General features: G+C 42.5%; 1 protein-coding gene across 4 annotated transcripts in view; it reads left to right on the forward strand.

Moving 5' to 3' along the window:
* Positions 1–27,042, forward strand: part of trim9 (tripartite motif containing 9) — a 108,876-nt gene that overhangs the window by 76,131 nt on the left and 5,703 nt on the right. For 2 of the 4 annotated variants that reach the window (XM_029730899.1, XM_029730901.1), the window contains 5 exons: positions 15,380–15,490; positions 17,362–17,515; positions 18,084–18,229; positions 23,511–23,649; positions 26,622–26,660. In XM_029730899.1, coding sequence (XP_029586759.1) covers positions 15,380–15,490; positions 17,362–17,515; positions 18,084–18,229; positions 23,511–23,649; positions 26,622–26,660 — 589 coding nt within the window. The remainder of the gene's footprint in view (positions 1–15,379; positions 15,491–17,361; positions 17,516–18,083; positions 18,230–23,510; positions 23,650–26,621; positions 26,661–27,042) is intronic. The other 2 variants (XM_029730900.1, XM_029730902.1) reach the window with 1 other exon arrangement.

The raw sequence follows: 27,042 nt of genomic DNA on the forward strand, positions 1-27,042 counted from the left end.
TGTTCGTCTCGATCTTCCTGCGTTGTATTGATAAAATGGAGAACTCGTTACACTATCAACGCTGCAGGTGTTGTATATACCTTGCCCTGTTCCGGGATGAAGTCGAACACCCTTCAGGGCGACAATTGCCTGCTCACGGGGGGCTACAGAGAAGAAGTCACTATGCTGGACATACAAATAGCTGAGGCTACTGGGAAAGCCAAGACCTGCGATTTTTGTTTTCCTCTACTTCGAGGGTCGTGCTTCGCGCTGGGCTGTTGAGAGTCTCACCTTCAGGCAGGCTATTTTTGGTGGACTGGCCGCTGCTCGGAAGTGATCGCTCACCGACGGAGAATGGAGTTGGCGGGACCTTTGTTGCTGAATCGCGGGATGATCCTCTCCTGGACCTGACTGGCCGGACAGGGAGACACGTCACTCCGTTCATCACGGAAGTCGATGGTGGTGTCCTCCACTTTCTGAGCCCTCTGCAGTCACGGGGTTGCAAATTCAAATCCCCGAGCTGACAAGATACAAATCTGTTGTTCTGCCCCTGAACATGGCCTAGGAACACTGTTCCTAGGCCATCATTGAAAATAAGAATTTGTTCTTAACTGACTTGCGTAGTTAAATAAAGGTTAAAAAAAAGAAATGAACAGGCCTTTTTTGTGACCTTTATTTTGGTGACTTTGATTGTATTGCATCAATACTTGACCCAGAGTTGGCTCTGAACCACTTCTCAAATGTTTTCAATTGTATTGTAGATAAACATGCTCCCTTTAAAAAAAACAGAGAATTAAAAATAGGTCTTGCCGTTGGTTCAGTCCAAAGCTATCTGATATCATACACAACAGAGATGCTGCCAGGGCCAAAACTAGATTCAAAGACTCGGGCCCAGACTGGCAGTCTTTCAGGCGATTGAGAAATGTGTAAAACTAGTTAAAAAAGCTACACCAGATTATTATGTTAATACACTATCTGAATGTACAGGGAACCCAGCTACATTTTGGAAAGCTGTTATGTCACTGAATGGTTGTGTCTCTTCTTCTCTCCCCCAATAAATTAATTTTGACTCTGGCCCTATTACTGACAAAATTGATATCATTAATGCATTTAATCCCCATTTGATCTCTGCAGGCTTTACATTTGAATGTATTTCAAAGCCAGCTCTTGAAAAGAGTAGTTTGTTGATGGTGAAAATCTATTGAATGACACTGAAAATTATGATCAGGAGTTTTCTTTTCCGAAAATCACTGATAAAGAAGTCGCTTTGCTGACATTAGACAACAACAAATCCACAGTGGCTGATCATTGGGAGCCTAGTCTGCTTAAGCGTGCAACACCCCTTATTGCAGGCTCAGTAGACCACTTTTTTTTTATTTAACATTGTTATCAGGAAGTATTCCAAAAGCATGGAAATCTGCATATGTGCTGCCACTCCATAAGATACTAAATGATCTTGTACAACTATCACCCCATTTCAAGACGACCTTGTTCAGCTGAGATTCATGAATCCTTGGTTAATGTATAACTTTCTTCCTTTTTATCTGATAATTGTAATATAATATAAACCAATCAGAGTATAGGCCTGGGCAGAGTACTACCACAGAAATCACGCTAGTTGTTTAATGATCTTGTCAAGGCCTTGAACGCTAAAAGGGAGCTGTGCTGCCTTTTTTGTATTGACCTGTCAAAGGCGTTACGACACTGTTGATCATTCTGTTTTGCTGAAGAAGTTATCAAGAATAGGCCTGGAATTTACAGCCTGTTTATGGTTTCATAATTATCTTAGCGACAGAACTACGGCCATCTTGACAGATGGTGTTTAAATATGAACTTCTTGAGATTCTAAAAGGTGTTCCTCAGGGTTCGATTTTGGGTCCATTATTGTTCACTTTGTATATTGATGACTGTTAATACTTGTAACATTAATCTCTATGCAGATGACAGTTTTGTATTTCTGTGCCACCTTAGTGCAGCAGGCCATTCATGAACTTCAGCATGACTTTGATTCAATTCAGAAATCACTTACAGATCTTAAATTAGTGGTAAATATGAGTAAAACCAAGCTCATGCTGTTCTCTCGGTCACGGAATGTTGACCCTGAGCACCTGCATATTTTCGCTACAAATGGAGCCCAAATTGAGCTTGTTTCTCAGTATCAGTACCTGGGTGTCTGGATTGATGACAAGTTGTCCTTCGTAACGCATGAAAATCTGACTAAGAAGCTAAGATTGTTTTTTTTATATCGAAATAAATCATTGAAAATATGAGAAAGATTGTTCAAACAACGCTTCTCCCTGTATTGCATTTTGGTGATATTGTTTACATGCATGTGGCAACCTCTGTTTTAAAACCCTTGGAAGCAGTCTACCATTCCTCAATACGTTTTATCACAGGGGACAATTTTAGGACTCATCATTGTAGTCTGTATAAAATGTGGGATGGACCTCTCTGTCTGTAAGAAGAAAGCTGCTTTCTCTTTAATTTATTTACAAAGCAATCTGACAGAAAATCCCTTCATATGTAACTTCATTAATTAAATTAATAATCATAAGTTACCAAACCCATTCTCAGGAATGGATAACACTAGAGATTCCTTAAGTCTCCACAGATTTGGGAAAATCAGCGTTTTGTTTGTTTTACCCCTAATCTGCAGAGTTGACTGCAGTTAGATGTACTGGTGCCACTCAGGAAGTTTACATTATTGATTGAGGACATCTATGTAGTTGAATGTGACTGCTTTTATTAAATATGTTTATTTTGTTATTGTATGCTGAATTCTACTGTTTTATACACGTTTTTTATTTTATTCTGTTTTTATTGTAATGTGTACTTTCTTGTAAAATAGACGTTTTATCTCAATGTGACTCCCTGTTTAAATAAAGGTTAAATATATATTTTTTAAATAACTTCAGGGCAGCAATGTCGAGAGTTGTAGCAAAACGTTTTCAGTTCTTCCTGATATCTTAATACTGTCTATCACTACTTTTCTTATTATCTACACATATTTAGCAGCTCATGTTATATACAGAAGCATGCTACATGGCAGACCAATCCGAACTCATCTCTCGGCATGTCCAGCCCATCCATTATCTCAGCCAATCATGGCTAGCGGGAAGGTTCCTGTATTTTTCCTTGGCTAAACCAACTCGTTATTTAACAATTGTATTCATATTCACAGATGGCATACACATTTGATATTAAGGCACATGAAATGTCACATGTTCCAGAAGGCATTTCTCATTTATCCAGAAGGTATTTCTGACCCCACCCCCCCCCCTACCAATTTGTTTTTTTATTTTTTTATTAAATAAAAAACGTTCAAATGCCTCTCCTGTGAAGTAGTGATGTGCGACATAAGCCTAGTGTCCTGAAACGAGTCACATATATAAACAGACCATACATGTCTCAGTTGTTGTTGTCTTGTCATGTAACTATTTTTGCTCAGTGTACTGAATGAAAGCATGTGATGTATCAGAAATTGGGATTGTCAACCTTAAATTTCATATTTTTTGTTTTTATACCAGTTTTCTGTATAAATAGCCTCTAAAATATCTGTAAACAGACTAGTTGTTGTTGTCTTGGAAAGCTGTGAGTCCTATTATATGATACATTATCAGTACTTGTTGCATTTACAACTGGTCTGTCCTGTCATCAACTGATGTCAACCAGTGTATTGATGTGGATCGACTGTATTGTTTCAGTGGAATGGTGGCATATTGTCAGTTAATGGAAAAACCATGTATAGAATCATTCCTGTAAAACCGGCAGGCTAGCTAACACACATACAGTGTAGATAAAGTCTTCAAATTCATTATTTTACACAATATCTCATCACAGCACTGGCTGGCCATGGTTGATCAACTCCCTGACCAAAATGGCTGCCCTTTATTGCATCATAAGAAGGTTCATGTCCATTCTAGTATTCTAACTCCTAATTCTATGAGTATAGAGGGTTGCCAGTTGACATACGATGCCCCCATGTTGGAAGACCACCGCATCAATTATTTAGACAACAGTGCTGCATGATACCAGTGGCTAAAACTAGTTGATTCATCACCACGGTCCAATTTCTGTGCAGTATTTGGCTGTTCTAACAAGGCAGGAAAGACAACAGGATTTAAAAACATTTTTTTTATATAGATTACCCGCAATCATAAAACTTCAAGAAGATAAGACTCGAGAAATGTCAGAAAGCGAAGAAACCTTATTGACTGTCACTGGTAAGTCTGATCGATGTCGAGTTTAGTTGTTATGCTAACCAGGTTTAGTTTAGTTGTATGCTAATCAGGTTTAGTTGTTATGCTAACCATGTTTAGTTGTTATGCTAACCAGGTTTAGTTTAGCTGTTATGCTAACCAGGTTTAGTTTAGTTGTTATGCTAACCAGGTTTAGTTTAGTTGTTATGCTAATCAGGTTTAGTTGTTATGCTAACCATGTTTAGTTGTTATGCTAACCAGGTTTAGTTTAGCTGTTATGCTAACCAGGTTTAGTTTAGTTGTTATGCTAACCAGGTTTAGTTTAGTTTTTATGCTAACCAGGTTTAGTTTAGTTGTTATGCTAATCAGGTTTAGATGTTATGCTAACCATGTTTAGTTTAGTTGTTATGCTAACCAGGTTTAGTTTAGTTGTTATGCTAACCAGGTTTAGTTTAGCTGTTATGCTAATGTAACCGATGTGAAATGGCTAGCTAGTTAGCGGTGGTGCGCGCTAATAGCGTTTCAATCGGTGACTTCACTCGCTCTGAGACTTTGAAGTAGTTGTTCCCCTTGCTCTGCAAGGGCCGCGGTATTTGTGGAGCGATGGGTAACGATGCTTCAAGGGTGGCTGTTGTCGATGTGTGCAGAGGGTCCCTGGTTCGAGCCCAGGTAGGGGCGAGGAGAGGGACGGAAGCTATACTGTTACACTAACCAGGTTTAGTTTAGCTGTTATGCTAACCAGGTTTAGTTTAGCTGTTATGCTAACCAGGTGTTAACAGCAACACTAAGTTAGCCAACATTAGCTAGCTAGATAGCTTATAGTCTAGCTGTTAGCATGTGTCGCCTGAGTTAAGTTTATACCAAAGGATTGCATGCATCTATCATCGCATTTGAATACTAATGTAAACCTACTATTCCAAATGTAGATTGGATTGTCATAATGTAGACTATTAATGAGCGCACAGTGGCAGAGGCCTATAGGTTATATCACAGATGTTTCTTTGCATGGGAAACATTGTGGCCTTTTGATAAATATTTCATGCGATTCTACTACACTTCATACGAATGGAGACATTAGGATAATATTTTTTAACACGATGGGTAGCCTAGGCTGACACTGACAACAGATCTATAACGACGACGGTGGCCTAGTTGGTAGAGCATGGTGTTTGCAATGCCAGCCTGGTGTTTGCAACGCCAGGGTTGTGGGTTTGATTCCCACGGGGGACCGGTACAAGAAAAATGAAAAAGAAATGCATGAAATGAAATGTATGCATTCGCTACTGTAAGTTGCTCTGGATAAGAGCGTCTGCTAAATGACTAAAATGTAAATAAATGCAACCATGTAATCTAGGACTATGAAAAGGGGGTCATAGCTAGAAAGGATCCAAATTAACGTCGAATGTTATTTTTTTGGGGGGGGGGCATTTTAGCTAACCCTAACCCAATGACAATTTGTTGAGGACTTTATTGATAAGAGGTGGGAAAAAAAGTGATGTCCTTGAGCTGTTCTTGTCTATTAATGTTCTGTATTATGTCATGTTTCATGTTGTTGTGTGGAACCCCAGGAAGAGTAGCTGCTGCTTTCACAATAGCTAATTGGGATATCTAATAAAATACCCTCAAAAATGTATGGACAATACAGCGTAGGACAAAGGCCTCAATGGGATAGGACAACCTCCTGTGTTGACTATTGGTTGTTCCAGCCCAACAATAGATTTAATCTTTATATGACACTAAAACACCTGAATGAATTTAGAGTCCTGATGCTATAGGTGACCTGAAGATGTGATATTCTAACAGCAGGTGTGCTTCTCATTTGTTTATGTAGTGTGTAGGTTCACCAGCTGACCTATATCAAGAAACCCATGTCAACTGGATTCCCACTGTGAAGATAAGCAATGCTGCAGCAGCATCAGATTCCCCCTGTGAAGATGAGAAATGCTGCAGCAGCATCAGATTCCCCCTGTGAAGATGAGCAATGCTGCAGCAGCATCAGATTCCCCCTGTGAAGATGAGGAATGCTGCAGCAGCATCAGATTCCCCCTGTGAAGATGAGAAATGCTGCAGCAGCATCAGATTCCCCCTGTGAAGATGAGCAATGCTGCAGCAGCATCAGATTCCCCCTGTGAATATTAGCAATGCTGCAGCAGCATCAGATTCTACTTCTACTACTTTGTCCTTTTCCAGATATGACAGGAGACATCCCTCCGTTATAAAACATGGTTGCTATATACTGTGGATATGAACGGAGACATCCTTCATGGTTGCTATATGCTGTGGATATGAACGGAAACATCCTTCATGGTTGCTATATGCTGTGGATATGAACGGAGACATCCTTCATGGTTGCTATATGCTGTGGATATGAACGGAGACATCCTTCAGTTATAATAACATGGTTGCTATATGCTGTGGATATGAACGGAGACATCCCTCATGGTTGCTATATGCTGTGGATATGAACGGAGACATCCTTCATGGTTGCTATATGCTGTGGATATGAACGGAGACATCCTTCAGTTATAATAACATGGTTGCTATATGCTGTGGCTATGAACGGAAACATCCCTCATGGTTGCTATATGCTGTGGATATGAACGGAGACATCCCTCATGGTTGCTATATGCTGTGGATATGAACGGAGACATCCCTCATGGTTGCTATATGCTGTGGATATGAACGGAGACATCCCTCATGGTTGCTATATGCTGTGGATATGAACGGAGACATCCTTCATGGTTGCTATATGCTGTGCTTTTGGTCAATCTAAATGATTCTGTTGTGCCATTTGAGTAGAGAGCGCCTTCACCTTGTCGTCATGACAAAAGTACCCCCTTCAACCGTATGAATAAAATATTGTTTATGATATTGTAAACATGCTGTACTTCAATAGGCTATTTTGTTGAATGGGTGAAATTCAAAGTATTTTGTGTGTCATTTCTGCTTTGCCTTTCCCCGTTGCCTACTTAAATAAAAAAAGTTTAAAAAAAATCTAATAAAATGTATCTATTTTAGCCTACCTATTCTTTCTTTCTTTTACAATTTAAACACATTTAGAATAGACAGTGTAATTGTCATGGTAGTCTTAGTCAAACCATCTTCATTATCACAGTGGCACCTCCAAGAGCCACTCAGACCTGCTGGGAGAAAAGTATCTGGCATTGAACTTGGTGGTTGAGGTTGTCCGTACACTCTGACCATTTTATTAGGTGTACTGTATATACTCATCTAGTACAGGGTTGGACCCTGCTTTGTCTCCAGAACAGCCTGAATTCTGGCATTCATAGCGTTCAATCGTTACTCAATTGGTATCCAGGGACCTGCCAGGAAAACATTCCCCACACCAGTACAGCACCTCCACCAGCCTGTACCGTTGACACCGGGCAGGATGGGGCCATGGACTCATGCTGCTGACGCTAAAATCCTGACTCAGCCATCAGCATGATGCACCAGGAACCGGGATTTGTCGGACTAGGTGATGTTTTTCCACTCCTCAGTTGTCCAGTGTTGGTGATGGCGTGCTCACTGGAGCCTCTTCTTCCTGTTTTTAGCTGATAGGAACCCGGGGGGGGGGTCGTCTGCTGCAGTAGCCAATCCGTGACCAGGACCGAGGAGTTGTGCGTTCCGAGACGCCGTTCTGCACACCACTGTTGTACTGCGTCGTGATTCGTCTGTTTGTGGCCCGATTCTTGCCATTCTCCTTCGACCTCTCTCATTCAACAAGCTGTTTTCAGCCACAGAATTGCCACTGTACGCCTGGCACAGACGATCACACTACGCTCAAAGTCGATAAGGTCACTCGTTTTACCCATTGTAACGATGAATCGAATAGTAACTGAATGCCTCGATGCCTGTCTGCCTGATTTATATAGCGTGCCATGGCCACGTGACTCACACGATCCATTGTCGTGAAAGGGGAGGTGTACCTAATAAACGGTGCACTGAATGTATGTTATAAGGTAATGATCCTATCATCTGCTGTTTCCAGACATTTCACCACATTATACTGATACAAATCTAAACGTAACATGCAACGATTACTAAGATTTTCCTGAGTTACTGTTCATATAAGGAAATCAGTCAATTGAAATTATTTAATTAGGCCATAATCTATGGATTTCACATAATGGGCAAGGGTGCAGCTGTGAGTGAACTTCTGTAATAATGCCCAATTCATTCCAATTGGCATTCTACTGACGTCCCAGGCCCACTCACAGCTGCACCCTTGCCCATTATGTGAAATCCATAGATTACATCAGCTGTCCGGGTGGCTGGTCTCAGACGATGTGGAGGTCCTGGGCTGGCATGGTTACACGTGGTCTGCGGTTGTGAGGCCGGTTGGACGTACTGACAAATTCTCTAAAACGACGTTGGAGGTGGCTTATGAGAAAAGAACATTACATTCTCTGGCAACAGGTCTGGTGGACATTCCTCGAGGAATCTGTGGCATGGTGTTGTGTGACAAAACTGGACATTTTAGAGTGGCTTTTTATTGTTCCCAGCACAAGGTGCACCTGTGTAATGATCATGCTGTTTAATCATCTTGTTGATATGCCACATCTGTCAGGTGGATTAATTATCTTGGCAAAGGAGAAATGCTCACTAACAGGGATGTAAACAAATGTATGCACAACATTTGAGAGAAATGCGTATGGATAATTTCTGGGATCTTTTATTTCAGCTCATGAAACATGGGACTTTACATGTTGCGTTTATATTTTTGTTCAATATAGATTACAAGGGTTGAATTTGCACTAAACAATTTCATGTCAGTACAAGGCATGTACAAAATCTAGTATAATGATTAGCCTCATAATTCAGTGGCAAGAAAAAGTATGTGAACCCTTTGGAATTACCTGGATTTCTGCATAAATTGGTGATAAAATGTTATCTGATCTTCATCTAAGTCACAACAATAGATAAACATAGTGTGCTTAAGCTAATAACACACAAAACAATTATACATTTCCATGTCTTTATTGAACACACCGTGTAAACATTCATAGTGCAGGGTGGGAAAGTATGTGAACCCTTGGATTTAATAACTGGTTGACCCTCCTTTGGCAGCAATAACCTCAACCAAATGTTTTCTGTAGTTGCAGATCAGACCTGTAACAGTCAGGAGGAATTTTGGACCGTTCATCTTTACAAAACTGTTGCATCCTAAGATGCTGGGTTCTTTTACTGAAGAATCCGGAGCGTACTTATAATAAATGGATCAGATTTATTTAAATGTTCTCCTGAACACATTACAGTTGACTACTCTACAGTGTCTTCAGCCCAACTCTCCAATACATCATTGGACTTTTACCTGCCCTTGCATCTCGTAATCCAATCACTTCAATGCAAGAAGAAGTGATTGCAACATGAACGGAAGCCCCGTTTGTCATTTGTTAATTAAAATAACTCTATATCCTGTATACAAATCCCATTGGCTATTTGCATCCATTTTACATCTAAACTCATTAACCCATAATACATTTCTCAATACACCACAAAAACTGTTTCAGTTCAGCAATATTCTCAGGTTGTCTGGTGTGAACTTCTCTCTTGAGGTCATGCCAAAGCATTTTAAATCGGGTTGAGGTCAGGACTCTGACTGGGCCACTCCAGAGGTGTATTTTCTTCTGTTGAAGCCATTCTGTTGTTGATTTACTTCCTGTGTTTTGGGTCGTTGTCCTGTTGCATCACCCAACTTCTGTTGAGCTTCAATTTGCGAACAGATAGCCTAACATTCTCCTGCAAAAATTCTTTTTTCTGTCAGTGATAGCAAGCTGTCCAGGCCCTGAGGCAGCAAAGCAGCCCCAAACCAGGATGCTCCCTCCACCATACTTTACAGTTGGGATGAGGTTTTGATGTTGGTGTGCTGTGCCTTTTTTTCTCCACACATAGTGTGGTGTGTTCCTTCCAAACAACTCAACTGTAGTTTCATCTGTCCACAGAATATTTTGCCAATAGCACTGTGGAACATCCAGATGCACTTTTGCAAACTTCAGACATGCAGCAATGTTTTTTTCTGGACAGCAGTGGCTTCTTCCATGGTGTCCTTGCATGAACACCATTCTTGTTTAGGGTTTTACGTATCGTAGACTCGCCAACAGAGATGTTAGCATGTTCCAGAGATTTCTGTAAGTCTTTAGCTGACACTCTAGGATTCTTCTTAACCTCATTGAGCATTCTCCTCTGTGCTCTTGCAGTCATCTTTGCAGGACGGCCACTCCTAGGGAAAGTAGCAACAGTGCTGAACCTTCTCCATTTATAGACAATTTGTCTTACCGTGATGAACCGACTGATGAACATCAAGGCTTTTAGAGATACTTGTGTAACCCTTTCCAGCTTTATGCAAGTCAACAATTCTTAATCTTAGGTCTTCTGTGATCTCTTTTCTTCGAAGCATGGTTCACATCAGGCAATGCTTCTTGTGAATAGCAAACTCACATTTTGGGAGTGTTTTTATAGGGCAGGGCAGCTCTAACTAACATCTCCAATCTCGTCTCATTGATTGGACTCCAGGTTAGCTGATTCCTGACTCCAATTTAGCTTTTGGAGAAGTCATTAGCCTAGGGGTTCACATACTTTTTCCAACCTGTGAAGGTTTAGATGTATTCAGTATAGGAAAGAAAAATAAAATAATTTGTGTGTTATTAGTTTAAGCACACCGTGTTTGTCTATTGTTGTGACTCCTCCTTTGGCCGTCTTTCCTTCCAGTACTCTACTGCCAATGACTGGAACAAATTGCAAAAATCACTGAAGCTGGAGTCTTATATATCCCTCACTATCGTTAACCATCAGCTGTCAGAGCAGATTACAGATCATTGCACCTGTACATAGCCCATCTGTAAATAGTCCACCCAACTACCTCATCCCCATATTGTTATTTATTTTGTTGCTCCTTTGCACCCCAGTATCTCTACTTGCACATTCATCTTCTGCACATCTATCACTCCAGTGTTAATGCTAAATTGTAATTATTTCGCCACTATGGCCTATTTATTGCCTTACCTCCCTAATCTTACTATATTTGCACACGCTGTATATATTTTTTTTTCTATTGTGTTACTGACTGTACATTTGTTTATCCCATTTGTAACTTTTTTTGTTGCACTTCTTTATCTTTGCCTTTCTGGGGGAAGTCTCTAAGAGCTGGGAGTCTTTCTGGGGGAAGTCTCTAAGAGCTGGGAGTCTTTCTGGGGGAAGTCTCTAAGAACTTTCCAGACCTGGATTGTGCGACACCGCCCATTATTATTTTCCAAATTTTTCAAGTCAAATGTGACCGACCGGACCGACTGGCTCGATTCGGTCTTTTGTAGCAAAATATGAAATCATGTTTTTTATGTTGGATAAAAGTAAAAGGCTAGAAAATACCCGCCCGTCTAGCATCACTACTCTGGACGGTTCTGACTTAGAATATGTGGGCAACTACAAATAACTAGGTGTCTGGTTAGACTGTAAACTCTCCTTCCAGACTCACATTAAGCATCTCCAATCCAAAATTAAATTTAGAATCGGCTTCCTATTTCGCAACAAAGCATCCTTCACACATGCTGCCAAACATACCCTCGTAAAACTGACTATCCTACCGATCCATGACTTTGGCGATGTCATTTACAAAATAGCCTCCAACACTCTACTCAGCAAATTGGATGCAGTCTATCACAGTGCCATCTGTTTGTCACCAAAGCCCCATATACTACCCACCACTGCGACCTGTATTCTCTTGTTGGCTGGCCCTCGCTTCATATTCGGCGCCAAACCCACTGGCTACAGGTCATCTATAAAAGTCTTTGCTAGGCAAAGCCCCGCCTTATCTCAGCTCACTGGTCACCATAGCAGCCCCCACCCGTAGCACGCGCTCCAGCAGGTATATCTCACTAGTCACCCCCAAAGCCAACACTTCCTTTGGCCGCCTTTCCTTCCAGTTCTCTGCTGCCAATGACTGGAACGAATAGCAAAAATCACTGAAGCTCAAGACTTATATCTCCCTCACTAACTTTAAGCATCAGCTGTCAGAGCAGCATACAGATCATTGCACCTGTACATAGCCCATCTGTAAATAGCCCATCCAACTACCTCATCCCCATAGTTATTTATTTTTTTGCTCCTTTGCGCCCCAGTATCTCTCCTTGCACACTCATCTTCTGCACATCTCACTTCAGTGTTTAATTGCTAAATTGTAATTATTTCTCCACTATGGCCTATTTTATTGCCTTTACCTCCCTAATCTTACTACATTTGTACGCACTGTATATAGATTTTTCTATTGTGTTACTGACTGTACACATGTTTATCCCATGTGTAACTCTGTGTTGTTTGTGTCGCACTGCTTTGCTTTATCTTGGCCAGGTCGCAGTTGTAAATGAGAACTTGTTCTCAACTGGCCTACCTGGTTAAATAAACGTGAAATACAAATGAAAAAAAACAAACATACCTGATTCAACTCGTCAACTAATCATCAGGCCCTCGATGAGTTCAATCAGGTGTGTCCGGAGCTACAACAACAACGTGTGTTGTTGGGGGTACTGGAGGACTGTAGTTGGGAACCACTACTGTAGACCTATGGCTGCATTAGTGTTGCATGCCATTATCAGCTGCAAAATGGGTTCACATGGATCACATCCTGAAGAAAAAAAAAAGTGACAATCAAAAGCTAATTGGAGAGCTTAAGACTGAACAAAAAGGTCATGTTTCTTTTGAGAATACAACATAGAAACAGACAAATTAAACAAATACATTTATTGCAGGATTAGTTGAAACACTTCACTTCAAAGAATCAACACTTTCATATCATTTCAAAGTGTACAAGTAAGCTAACTCATACAGTATGTTAGATGTCTTAGTAACAAGTAGGATATTATTACTAAAGTATCATTTCAGGTGAATAAAAAACAAAGTCAATACCAGTGGTGGCCAACCATTGCTCCACTGATCACTGATCTACTGGAGGAGCAGACTTTTGTTCCAGCCCAGCATGTCATAAGCGTCGTTGTAGGTAGTGGACCAAACTGCAGCGGTATGTGAATCATCTTCTTGTTTAATTGAAAGAAAATGAACACTGACCAAAAGACCGACGAAAACAGTCCTGTAAGGTACACTGACTATACACGGAGACAACCACCCACAAAACACAAGCTGAAAACCCCTACTTAATTATGGCCTCCAATTAGAGGCAACGAAGAACAGCTGCCTCCAATTGAAGGCCAAACCAAAACCCTGAACATAGAAATAGAACAACTAGATAACCACATAGAAATAGATTACATAGAACAGTACCCAAAAAACCCAACAACACAAAACAAACACACCCCTGCCACGTCCTGTCCAACTACAATAACAAAATGACCACTTTACTGGTCAGGACGTGACACAGCAATAGAACACTTGATTATTAACTCATTAGGTTTGATCAGTTGAATCATGTGTGTTAGTGCTGGGCTGGAACAGAACCCTGCACACCCAGCAGGGTTGCCCTGCTCCACTTGTAATAGGTTTATCAATTATTTGTGACTTTTAAACTGTATTTTTATGTTGTTTACAACATTTGCTAACATAGGTACACCTATAATCCATGGTATACAAGGATGTAATGTTATTCTCTTGGGACATTTATTAGGACCTCTTCATCTGCAGACAGGGTTTCACGGCTCTCTGTATCCGAGGACAGAAAACATCACAAAAAAACAGGCTGTATTATTCTGTATTCACTTACTTGAAAAGGTTCTCCCACTGCCTCCATTTTCTGGGTCTTTAGAAAAAACTAAATAATGAGCAATCTTCCCGAAGTTTCCAGTGGTAGCAAAACAAAGCCATGTGGACGACTGGAGGACTTCCACCAGACTGAGAGTCTGGTCTTCCAACATGGCGCCTGGTATGGTTGCTAGGTGATTTGTGATGCAACTGCAAGCCCTCTATACCAGTATACCATAAACAGTGTTTTTTTTATGGATATGCTGCAAACTACACCAGGGAAACATTAGGTTAATGTTAAGGACTCATTAGGTTAACACCAGGGAATAATTAGGTTAATGTTAGGGACTCATTAGGTTAGCATTAGGGACTCATTAGGTTAACATTAGATTAACATTATGGTCTCATTAGGTTAACACCAGGGAAACATTAGGGACTCATTAGGTTAACATTAGATTAACATTATGGACTCATTAGGTTAATACCAGGGAAACATTAGGGACTCATTAGGTTAACATTAGATTAACATTAGGGACTCATTAGGTTAACACCAGGGAAACATTAGGGACTCATTAGGTTAACATTAGGGACTCATTAGGTTAACATTAGATTAACATTAGGGACTCATTAGGTTAACATTAGATTAACATTATGGACTCATTAGGTTAACACCAGGGAAACATTAGGGACTCATTAGGTTAACATTATATTAACATTAGGGACTCATTAGGTTAACACCAGGGAAACATTAGGGACTCATTAGGTTAACACCAGGGAAACATTAGTGACTCATTAGGTTAACACCAGGGAAACATTAGGTTAACATTAGATTAACATTAGGGACTCATTAGGTTAACGTTTCAAACTGCGAGGCATAAAGCCAGTGGCCTTAATGTAACGGCTCTCGTTGGTGGTAGGAAGAGTAGACCAAAGGGCACCGTGGAAAGTGTTCATTATTCCTTTATTCCCAAAACACTTAAACAAAATACCAAAAGGCGAAAACAAAAGCACATAGTTCTGTCAGGCACGGATACTAAACAGAAAACAATATCCCACAAAACCCAAAAGGAAAATGACAACTTTTATATATGATCCCCAATCAGCTGCCTCTGATTGGGAACCACACTCGGCCAAAAACAAAGAAATAGAAAACATAGAATTTCCCACCCGAGTCGCACCCTGACCTAACCAAACATAGAGAAATAATAAAGCTCTCTAAGGTCAGTGCGTGACACTTAACATGGTCTCCTCCTCTTGTCCTCTCTCCACTAATCACCATTTTGTTATCGATGCCACTTTTGTTATCGATGCCCTTCTCTTCTCTCTCTCCCAGATATCCCACTGTACATGGATCCAGGGCTGTCTTTACAGTACTGTGTTTATGTCATTGACATCTCTCTCCCAGGTGGTGAGGGATCAGATATCTCACTGTACATGGATCCAGGGCTGTCTTTGCAGTACTGTGTTTATATCATTGACATCTCTCTCCCTTCTTCGATCCCTCTCTCTCCCAGGTGGTGAGGGATCAGATATCCCACTGTACGGTGAAGCTGCGTCAGACAACAGGCCTGATGGAATACTGTCTGGAGGTCATCAAAGAGAACGACCCCAGCGGATTCCTACAGGTCAGTAGAGAACGACCCCAGAGGATTCCTACAGGTCAGTAGAGAACGACCCCAGAGGATTCCTCCAGGTCAGTGGAGAACGACCCCAGAGGATTCCTACAGGTCAGTAGAGAACGACCCCAGAGGATTCCTCATGGTCAGTAGAGGTCAGTAGAGGTCAGTAGAGGTCAGTAGAGGTCAGTAGAGAGCAGTAGTCCACTGAGACAAGAGCACAGAGGATCCCACAGGCTGAGGATGATGCTGCGAGTGCATAGACCAGTCGAGAGCACAGAAATTTGGTAGAGAAAGCAGAGGATGTGTGTCCCGCTAGCGAACAAGACAAACTTGAGAGCTTGCAGGTATGACTTTGGGCGAGCAAAACAGAATTGCCACAGATCAAAAAAAGAAAAATATCTGAATCAAAAAATATAGAATCGTAAGCAAAGGAACATGGTTGAAATGTGTAGAACATTCACATTAAAGCATCAAATTGTCCACCAATAATAATCACGTCTTTGTCAAGTTTTCATTCTTGGGGCTTCCCGAGTGGCGCAGTGACATGTGACTAGTTCGTTTTTAGAAATATATTCAAGACTTCCACTTAGTTTATCCACTGACCACCGCAACATTTGAGTTAACTTGCTCATATATCAAGCAAACATTACAAGACCATTTGTGGAAAAGTAAAAAGAGCGTTTCGTGGGCTTGTTTTTTTTTTTTTTTTTTAAATGATCGAACAGTGAAACTAAAATGTATTGGTAGCTAGCTGGTGGGACTTTCATTTTAATTTGGTGAACAAGCTGAAGCTGGGTTTCCTAAGTCGTTCGTTCGGTGCTAACTGCTCATAACGGCGGGTTACGAGCTAGCTGAACAGACGGCTCGGTAGAGCGTCTGTGTGACGTCACGCACTCAAGAAGGCTCAACTCATCATCCAACGAGCTCTATGTCGAGACTCATGATTATCCACTAGATAACACAGCCACAAAGTCAAAATTAGCTGTATCGTAAAACTTAATGAAAACAAAAATAGGTTATACTCTTAGAAAAAAAGGGTTCCAAAAGGGTTCTTTGGTTCTCCCCATTGGATAACCTTTTGTTGTTCCCAGATAGAACCATTTTTGGTTCCAGGTAGAACCCTTTTCAGTTCCATGTAGAACCCTCTGTGGAAAGGGTTCTACATGGAACCCAAAATAGGTTCTACCTGGAGCCAAAAATGGTTCTTCAAAGGGTTCAGCCAAAGAACCCTTTTAGGTTCTAGATGGCACCTTTTTTTCTAAGAATATAGGATTAGGCGTGAGGTTAGCAGTGTGGTTAAGGTTAGGTTTAACATCTATTTTTAATAAGATAAATTGTAGAAATAGGTGTGGTTTAGCCATAATAATTATAACTAAGCTAGAATGTTCACCTGTAATAAAATGATCGTAAAAAGATTTCCGTTGCTAGAGCAAGATGTCTTGGTGTTAGAGGAGAAATCCATGTGGGGATGTGATGTATTTGGGGGGCAGTAACTTCTGAGTATCGCTGGGGGAAAAAAAAAAAAATATATATATATATATTCTCTGCTCTCAAATTAATATTTTGCACGCAGCACCGGGCAATGACGTTCTGCTCTCTGAAAGTCACACGCAACTCAAGTTTAATTTGCACACCCCCCGCCTGCTCGCGACACTCACTTCGGTTTTTTTTTGTTTAGAAGTGTCTGAGATTAAATCCTCTGTGACCCGATCTGCGTCCCATATTGCCCACTATTCCCTACATAGTGCACTATTTTTAACCAGGGCTCTAACCCTAACCTTACTTCTAATCCTATGGGCCCTGGTCAAAAGTAGTACACTATGTAGGGAATAGGGTACAATTTGATACGTACATTTGACCCTGTTCCTCCCCCCCAGATCTCAGACGCCCTGATCAGGAGGGTGCACGTGACGGAGGGCCAGTGGGGGAAGGGAACCCTGACCCCCAGGATGACCAGTGACTTTGACCTGACCCTGGACAGCGGACCCCTGTTACAGACCATCCACCAACTGGACTTCATACAGATGAAAGGTAGAGAGGAGAGGAGAGGAGAGGGGAGGGGAGGGGAGGAGAGGAGAGGAGAGGAGAGGAGAGGAGAGGAGAGGAGAGGAGAGGAGAGGAGAGGAGAGGAGAGGAGAGGAGAGGAGAGGAGAGGAGAGGGGAGGGGAGGGGAGGGGAGGGGAGGGGAGGGGAGGGGAGGAGAGGAGAGGAGAGGAGAGGAGAGGAGAGGAGAGGAGAGGAGAGGAGAGGAGAGGAGAGGAGAGGAGAGGAGAGAGGAGGGGCTGGGTATATACATGGGTAACAGTGGTATAAGGTCCTTATAGCCACCATTTGTAACTATACAGTAATAACTGTAGTAACCATATTGTATTAATACATAGTTACATAACTTAAGGACAGAGCTGAACCCACAGAATGAGGTAAATGCCTTGACAGTTTATTAGTCTGTGCATAATCGTTACCCTAAATGGATGCCATTAATCTTGTAGAGAAGGGGGTGATTAGTGAGACCACTGCCTAGTTAGAAATGTGGTCAATTTGTTTTATACCATAGGTTGATTTAAATTCTCTCTCGCTCTCTCCCCCCCCCCCCTTCTAGTTCCTTCTGCCCCCATGCTCCAGCTGGAGGAGTGCTGCACCATCAACAACAGCGCCACGTTGTCATGGAAACAGCCACCTCTCTCCACCATCGCTGTGGACGGATACATCCTGGAGCTGGACGATGGCAACGGGGGACAGTTTAGGGTGGGTGTTGTCATAGTAACATGGGACAGTTCAGGGTGGGCGTTGTGTCTACAATAGTAACGGTGGGGGGTGGGGGGGGGACAGTTCAAGGTGGGTGTTGTCATAGGAACAGGGGGATAATTCAGGATGGGTGAAAACCGTCCCCCAGTGTTCAAAACACACAGTATAAACCTAACACACTCAAAGGATTTGAGCTACAATTAAAGTTGTGTCCTTCACTGTTTAACAGTAACTCCCTCCCTCTTTCAGGCTGTATTCAGAGCTGAACAAAGAGTCTCTTATAGGAAACCAGGGAGGGAGGGCAGCAGTGGAGAATGTGAAAGCCAGGCATTGTCATTGAATCCCCGTCTGCCTCACAGATCGTTGTCCCCGCTGATGTCGTGTGTGTGTGTGTGTGTGTGTTGTGTGTGTGTGTGTGTCTTTTGTGTGTGTGTGTGTGTGTGTCGTGTGTGTCTTTTGTGTGTGTGTGTGTGTGTGTGTGTCTGTGTGTCTGTCGTTTGTGTGTGTGTGTCTGTCGTCTGTGTGTGTGTGTGTGTGTGTGTCTGTCATATGTGTGTGTGTCTGTCGTGTGTGTGTGTGTCGTGTGTGTGTCGTGTGTGTGTGTGTGTATGTGTGTGTGTGTGTCTGTCGTGTGTGTGTGTGTCTGTCGTGTGTGTGTGTGTGTGTGTCTGTCGTGTGTGTGTGTGTGTGTGTGTGTGTGTCTGTCGTGTGTGTGTGTGTGTGTGTGTGTGTGTGTGTGTGTGTGTGTGTGTGTGTGTGTGTGTGTGTGTGTGGAACCCTCTGATTGATACGGGTCATGTGACCGCGAGGGAGTTCAATGACATCGCGTCAGGAGGAAGGGCCTGGTCCATGACACAACTGCCAGATGGGATGGTCTCACACACACACACACACACACACACACACACACACACACACACACAGGAAGTGTTATCCCCAGATCAGAGGCTGCAGTCTGCCCTGGAGGTTATAGCTCTGTAATCTGTATGTCTAAAGCCCCTCCCAGACCCCTCCTCTGTGACCCCATGCTTTGTTGAAGCAGCTACTTATTGCCCTTGAACAATGCCTTCTGTATAACAGCAGGGGAATCTGTAGCACTGACAGGCTGCTAAACTGTATAGGAGGAGGTTACTGGGTAGACTAAGTCTATAGAACTGTATAGGAGCAGGTTAATGGGTAGACTAAGTCTATAGAAATGTATAGGAGCAGGTTACTGGGTAGACTAAGTCTATAGAACTGTATAGGAGCAGGTTAATGGGTAGACTAAGTCTATAGAACTGTATAGGAGCAGGTTAATGGGTAGACTAAGTCTATAGAAGATAGGAGCAGGTTTATGGGTAGACTAAGTCTATAGAACTGTATAGGAGCAGGTTACTGGGTAGACTAAGTCTATAGAACATAGGAGCAGGTTACTGGGTAGACTAAGTCTATAGAACTGTATAGGAGCAGGTTACTGGGTAGACTAAGTCTATAGAACTGTATAGGAGCAGGTTACTGGGTAGACTAAGTCTATAGAACTGTATAGGAGCAGGTTAATGGGTAGACTAAGTCTATAGAACTGTATAGGAGCAGGTTACTGGGTAGACTAAGTCTATAGAACTGTATAGGAGCAGGTTACTGGGTAGACTAAGTCTATAGAAGATAGGAGCAGGTTTATGGGTAGACTAAGTCTATAGAACTGTATAGGAGCAGGTTACTGGGTAGACTAAGTCTATAGAAGATAGGAGCAGGTTACTGGATAGACTAAGTCTATAGAACTGTATAGGAGCAGGTTAATGGGTAGACTAAGTCTATAGAACTGTATAGGAGCAGGTTAATGGGTAGACTAAGTCTATAGAACTGTATAGGAGCAGGTTAATGGGTAGACTAGGTCTATAGAACATAGGAGCAGGTTACTGGGTAGACTAAGTCTATAGAACTGTATAGGAGCAGGTTACTGGGTAGACTAAGTCTATAGAACTGTATAGGAGCAGGTTACTGGGTAGACTAAGTCTATAGAACATAGGAGCAGGTTAATGGGTAGACTAAGTCTATAGAACTGTATAGGAGCAGGTTTATGGGTAGACTAAGTCTATAGAACTGTATAGGAGCAGGTTACTGGGTAGACTAAGTCTATAGAACATAGGAGCAGGTTACTGGGTAGACTAAGTCTATAGAACATAGGAGCAGGTTACTGGGTAGACTAAGTCTATAGAAGATAGGAGCAGGTTAATGGGTAGACTAAGTCTATAGAACTGTATAGGAGCAGGTTACTGGGTAGACTAAGTCTATAGAACTGTATAGGAGCAGGTCAATGGGTAGACTAAGTCGATAGAACATAGGAGCAGGTTACTGGGTAGACTAAGTCTATAGAACTGTATAGGAGCAGGTTAATGGGTAGACTAAGTCTATAGAACATAGGAGCAGGTTACTGGGTAGACTAAGTCTATAGAAGATAGGAGCAGGTTAATGGGTAGACTAAGTCTATAGAACTGTATAGGAGCAGGTTACTGGGTAGACTAAGTCTATAGAACTGTATAGGAGCAGGTTACTGGGTAGACTAAGTCTATAGAAGACAGGAGCAGGTTACTGGGTAGACTAAGTCTATAGAACTGTATAGGAGCAGGTTAATGTGTAGACTAAGTCTATAGAACTGTATAGGAGCAGGTTACTGGGTAGACTAAGTCTATAGAACTGTATAGGAGCAGGTTAATGGGTAGACTAAGTCTATAGAACTGTATAGGAGCAGGTTACTGGGTAGACTAAGTCTATAGAACTGTATAGGAGCAGGTTACTGGGTAGACTAAGTCTATAGAACTGTATAGGAGCAGGTTACTGGGTAGACTAAGTCCATAGAACATAGGCACAGGTTAATGGATAGACTAAGTCTATAGAAGATAGGAGCAGGTTACTGGGTAGACTAAGTCTATAGAACTGTATAGGAGCAGGTTACTGGGTAGACTAAGTCTATAGAACATAGGAGCAGGTTAATGGGTAGACTAAGTCTATAGAACATAGGAGCAGGTTACTGGGTAGACTAAGTCTATAGAACTGTATAGGAGCAGGTTACTGGGTAGACTAAGTCTATAGAACAAAGGAGCAGGTTACTGGGTAGACTAAGTCTATAGAACTGTATAGGAGCAGGTTACTGGGTAGACTAAGTCTATAGAACAAAGGAGCAGGTTACTGGGTAGACTAAGTCTATAGAACTGTATAGGAGCAGGTTACTGGGAAGACTAAGTCTTTAGAGGGACACCTGCTCCTATAGTGGACCAAATGGCAACCTATTTCTGGTCACAGTAGTGTACTACAAATATAGGGTGCTATTTGTGACCAGGTAGTATACTACGTAGGGAATAGGGTGCTATTTGTGACTAAGTAGTGCACTACATAGGGAATAGGGTGCTATTTGTGACTAAATAGTGCACTACATAGGGGATAGGGTGCTATTTGTGACTAAGTAGTGTACTACATAGGGGAAAGGGTGCTATTTGTGACTAAGTAGTGTACTACGTAGGGGAAAGGGTGCTATTTGTGACTAAGTAGTGTACTACATAGGGGAAAGGGTGCTATTTGTGACTAAGTAGTGTACTACGTAGGGGAAAGGGTGCTATTTGTGACTAAGTAGTGTACTACATAGGGGAAAGGGTGCTATTTGTGACTAAGTAGTGTACTACATAGGGGAAAGGGTGCTATTTGTGACTAGAGAAAGGATGTTGGAAGCAGGAGCTGGTTTCGCTGAGGTAACACTCATCCTTGACTGTGTTTAACCAAAGTCAACTGAACCCGGGTTCCAGTTTACTGTAAGCCTTCGATCTGGTCCGCCGCGCAAACCGACCAACCAAAAGAGAGACTGAACCATAACATCCATAGATGGATATGGGCCAGGATAATCTACAATATACCGACACAAACACATCCACACAATGTAATATACAGTACAACAGTAGTTTATCCTGACAGCAAGCCAGTGTAGCAGAGGGGGGATCTGTGAAACTCACTCCTTAGCCTGAAGTTTCGCCCCTTACGTAATTGAAGAAGGCCTTCTTTTTTTTTAATTGGACGAATGGTTGGACTGCTTCAGGAGGGCAGTCGTGTGTGTTTGTGAGGCAGAGGTCCTGAGTTCAAGCCTCGGTATGAGCTGAATCAAGGGGAAGCGGCAGTCGCTAAACAAGCAGCTTGACGTCCTTTACACACCAGATTTGGTTCTGGGTTCTGAGATATTACACAACTAGCAACACAGTAACTATATGATTCATACAACAGGACAAACGCACAGTAACGTGCACGACAACTCAAACACAAAAACAGACACCTAGAGAGAGAGAGAGAGCGAGAAAGGTTAGCTTTCCCTCTGTTCTCTGACTCACGCATGATCACCAGGCATTGCAGTGGCTCACTCTGCTCAGAGTCTGAGGTCGTGTCCTAAATGGCCCCCTATTTCCTTTATAGTGCACTACTGTTGACCAGGGCCCCATAGGGTAGTAGTGCACTGTATAGGGGAAAGGGTGCCGTTTGGATGTAAACAGTGACTGGATCCTACTGCTGTTTATTCTACACAGTCCAGTATAGGCTACTACTACTGCTATTTATACTACACAGTCTAGTGTAGGCTGCAACTACTGCTATTTATACTACACAGTGCAGTGTAGGCTACTACTACTGCTATTTATACTACACAGTCCAGTGTAGGCTGCAACTACTGCTATTTATACTACACAGTCCAGTGTAGGCTCCTACTACTGCTATTTATACTACACAGTCTAGTGTAGGCTGCTACTACTGATGCTACTGATGCTGCTATACCCACGCAGTCACGCTCAAGTGTACAAACTCCCTCTTTCTCTCGCTGAGTTCTCCCCCTCTTTCTCTCTCTCCCTCTCTCTCTCTCTCCCTCCCTCCCTCTCTCTCTCTCTCTTTCTGTCATCAGCACTGAGTCTAAATCGGCCATTCTCTAATTTTAGATAGATAGGTAGAACGTAAAACACCCCCTTCCTCTGTTAGCCTTGGGTGGTATAGCTAGTAAACAACTTTACTCTTAATCTGTCTGTTGTTGAACAAGCCCACATTTTAACCCATTACACCAAGAGGAAAATCCTGTTTATATTGGTTTTACTATTTTTGTTGTGACCACCACCGTCAAGCTTTGTACGGTCATCCTGTTTCGAAACAGAATGTAAGCTTGCGAGATCATGACGGCCGAACGAGACTCGCCACCATCGTCCAAGTGGGGTGACCTTCTAACAGGAATTGATAGGAAGTTGTCGATGGTTCTAACAGGAAGTTGTCATGTTCCTTACAGGAAGTGTACGTGGGGACGGAGACGATCTGCACGGTGGATGGACTCCACTACAACAGCACCTACATGTCCAGGGTCAAAGCTTTCAACGCCAGTGGAGTAGGACAGTACAGCAAGACACTGGCCATGCAGACCTCCGAGAGTAAATCCAACCACCGCACACTCTGTTCACAGGGAATCTATAGAGCTTATGTAGTGCACTACTTTTGACCAGGACCCATAGGGGGACAGAAGTAGTGCACTATATAGGGAATAGGGTGCTATTTGGGATGCAAACATAGACTAACCTGGTCCCATACTGTCTGTACTGTATCCAACTCCTCTATAGACTAACCTGGTCCCATACTGTCTGTACTGTATCCAACTCCTCTATAGACTAACCTGGTCCCATACTGTCTGTACTGTATCCAACTCCTCTATAGACTAACCTGGTCCCATACTGTCTGTACTGTATCCAACTCCTCTATAGACTAACCTGGTCCCATACTGTCTGTACTGTATCCAACTCCTCTATAGACTAACCTGGTCCCATACTGTCTGTACTGTATCCAACTCCTCTATAGACTAACCTGGTCCCATACTGTCTGTACTGTATCCAACTCCAATATAGACTAACCTGGTCCCATACTGTCTGTACTGTATCCAACTCCTCTATAGACTAACCTGGTCCCATACTGTCTGTACTGTATCCAACTCCTCTATAGACTAACCTGGTCCCATACTGTCTGTACTGTATCCAACTCCTCTATAGACTAACCTGGTCCCATACTGTCTGTACTGTATCCAACTCCAATATAGACTAACCTGGTCCCATACTGTCTGTACTGTATCCAACTCCTCTATAGACTAACCTGGTCCCATACTGTCTGTACTGTATCCAACTCCTCTATAGACTAACCTGGTCCCATACTGTCTGTACTGTATCCAACTCCTCTATAGACTAACCTGGTCCCATACGGTCTGTACTGTATCCAACTCCTCTATAGACTAACCTGGTCCCATACTGTCTGTACTGTATCCAACTCCTCTATAGACTAACCTGGTCCCATACTGTCTGTACTGTATCCAACTCCTCTATAGACTAACCTGGTCCCATACTGTCTGTACTGTATCCAACTCCTCTATCCATCATTGTCCTGCCATAGACATACATATTAGTATGGCAATGAACCAACGCAGAGAAGAGTTGGCTAAAAGCACAGACAGACTGCACCTACCAGGCTATAAGATAGTACTTTATATATAGACAGACACAGACAGACTGCACCCACCAGGCTATGAGATAGATAGTACTTTATATATAGACAGGTGTAAAGCACAGACAGACTGCACCCACCAGGCTATGAGATAGATAGTACTTTATATATAGACAGACACAGACAGACTGCACCCACCAGGCTATAAGATAGATAGTACTTTATATATAGACAGGTGTATAATAAGCACATATAAAGTACTATCTAATCCAACCCACCTTTACACCTGCTTTCCCATTGTGTATGCTGCTCAGCTCTACACACACACACAGACAGACAGACAGACAGACAGACAGACAGACAGACAGACAGACAGACAGACAGACAGACAGACACAGACAGACAGAGCGAGTAAGGTAGCCAGACAGACAGACAGACAGACAGACAGACAGACTCGTCACCCATCAGTAGACCTGTGAAGTTCACACAGGCGTAACAGGGGTTGAAGTTCACACAGGCGTAACAGGGGTTGAAGTTCACACAGGCGTAACAGGGGTTGAAGTTCACACAGGCGTAACAGGGGTTGAAGTTCACACAGGCGTAACAGGGGTTGAAGTTCACACAGGCGTAACAGGGGTTGAAGTTCACACAGGCGTAACAGGGGTTGAAGTTCACACAGGCGTAACAGGGGTTGAAGTTCACACAGGCGTAACAGGGGTTGAAGTTCACACAGGCGTAACAGGGGTGACGCGGGTCCAGGCGGCTCCCGCTACCCTCCTCATAATACTCAGGAATATAGCTGTGCTTGCTAACATCCGCGAGATAGAAAATGTAATCTTCTCCCTGATAATATGGCCTGTGAAAAGAACAGTAGCCTTGTAGGGCTCCACACAGCTCCCTCTCTCTTTTGTCAAATATTTTTTTTACTGGCTTGCCTCTTTATAAGGTTCGCTGACGTAAATCTTGTTATTGGTTTGAAAAAGATCATAATTGATCCAAAAAAACAGACGGGTCCGGACAGATTCTAGGTTTCAGGTTTCACCAGACGACCAGGATTCATTTTGCCTTTGCTCCCCATCTGAAAAATAATCTAGGGGAAAGACTGCTATAATCTGTAGCTGTAACGGCCGTCGAAGAGGGTAGACCAAGGCGCAGCGGGTTGTGTGCTCATAATTAACTTTATTTTAGAACACTAAACAAAACAAGAAACGAACGACAGCCAAACAGTTCTGTCAGGTACACGAAACACTAAACAGAAAATAACCACCCACAAACACAATGAGGAAAAAAAACCTACTTAAATATAGTCTCTAATCAGAGGCAACGAGATACAGCTGCCTCCAATTAGAGACCAATCCCAAACACTACCAACCTAGACATAGACAACCTAGAATCAACATAGAAATAGATTAACATAGAACATAATCCCCCCCCCAAAAAACACACAAAACAAACACCCCTTGCCATGCCCTGACCACACTACAATAACAAATAACCCCTTTTACTGGTCAGGACGTGACAGTAGCTCTTGTCGTTGGTTTGTAAAATAATCCCTAGAATGGGTGGAATATACTTGGATCTTCTTTTGTGATATTAAAATGGCCACTGAAAAGAACCAGCTTCCCTGTTCAACTCAACACGGCTTTTACCCTCTCTTCCACCCTCTATCGTCAACTCATACACACTGCTCTCTCTCTCTCTCCCTCTCTCTCCCTCTCTCCCTCACCACTTTCTCTCCTCCACCCTCCACCCTCCACCCTCCACCCACACCTCCTACACACCCTGCCACTTCTCACCTCTCTCTCTCTCTCTCTCTTTCTCTTTCTCTCTCTCTCTCTCTCTCTCCTCTCTCTCTCTCTATTTCTCTCTCTCTCCCACCCCCCTTCTTCTCCCTCTCTCTGTGCATTTCACATTGCAGCTGGACAATCCCCATGTGATATGCAAACGCTAGCCACAGGTATGGATGGGTCACACGCCCTTTAACCCTCTCATTGCAGAATGTCTCCTGCACTCCACTCAGCCCCACTCCTAACCTGATCATTGCAAATATCACAGCAACCAATCATTGACTTGATAACCAAGGGGTGGGCAGTTTGCTGTCCAATTGGGGCTTCAGTTATTCAGGTTTCACTGTGAACCTCCAATCAACATCATTTTTACTCAAATGATATTCCTATGGGAACACTCACATTATGTTCCAATTACCATGGTAACTGTATCAAACCCCATTACATGGAGTGCCCACAGAGATAGCATCTGCCATCTCCTTGAGTGTCTAATGTAGTATTGTATTTGTAATGTATGTGTCATAACAGTGTATTTGAAAGTATGTGTCAGAG

This window comes from Salmo trutta, chromosome 33 (genome assembly GCF_901001165.1).
Source record: "Salmo trutta chromosome 33, fSalTru1.1, whole genome shotgun sequence".
Taxonomy (NCBI): Eukaryota; Metazoa; Chordata; class Actinopteri; order Salmoniformes; family Salmonidae; genus Salmo; species Salmo trutta.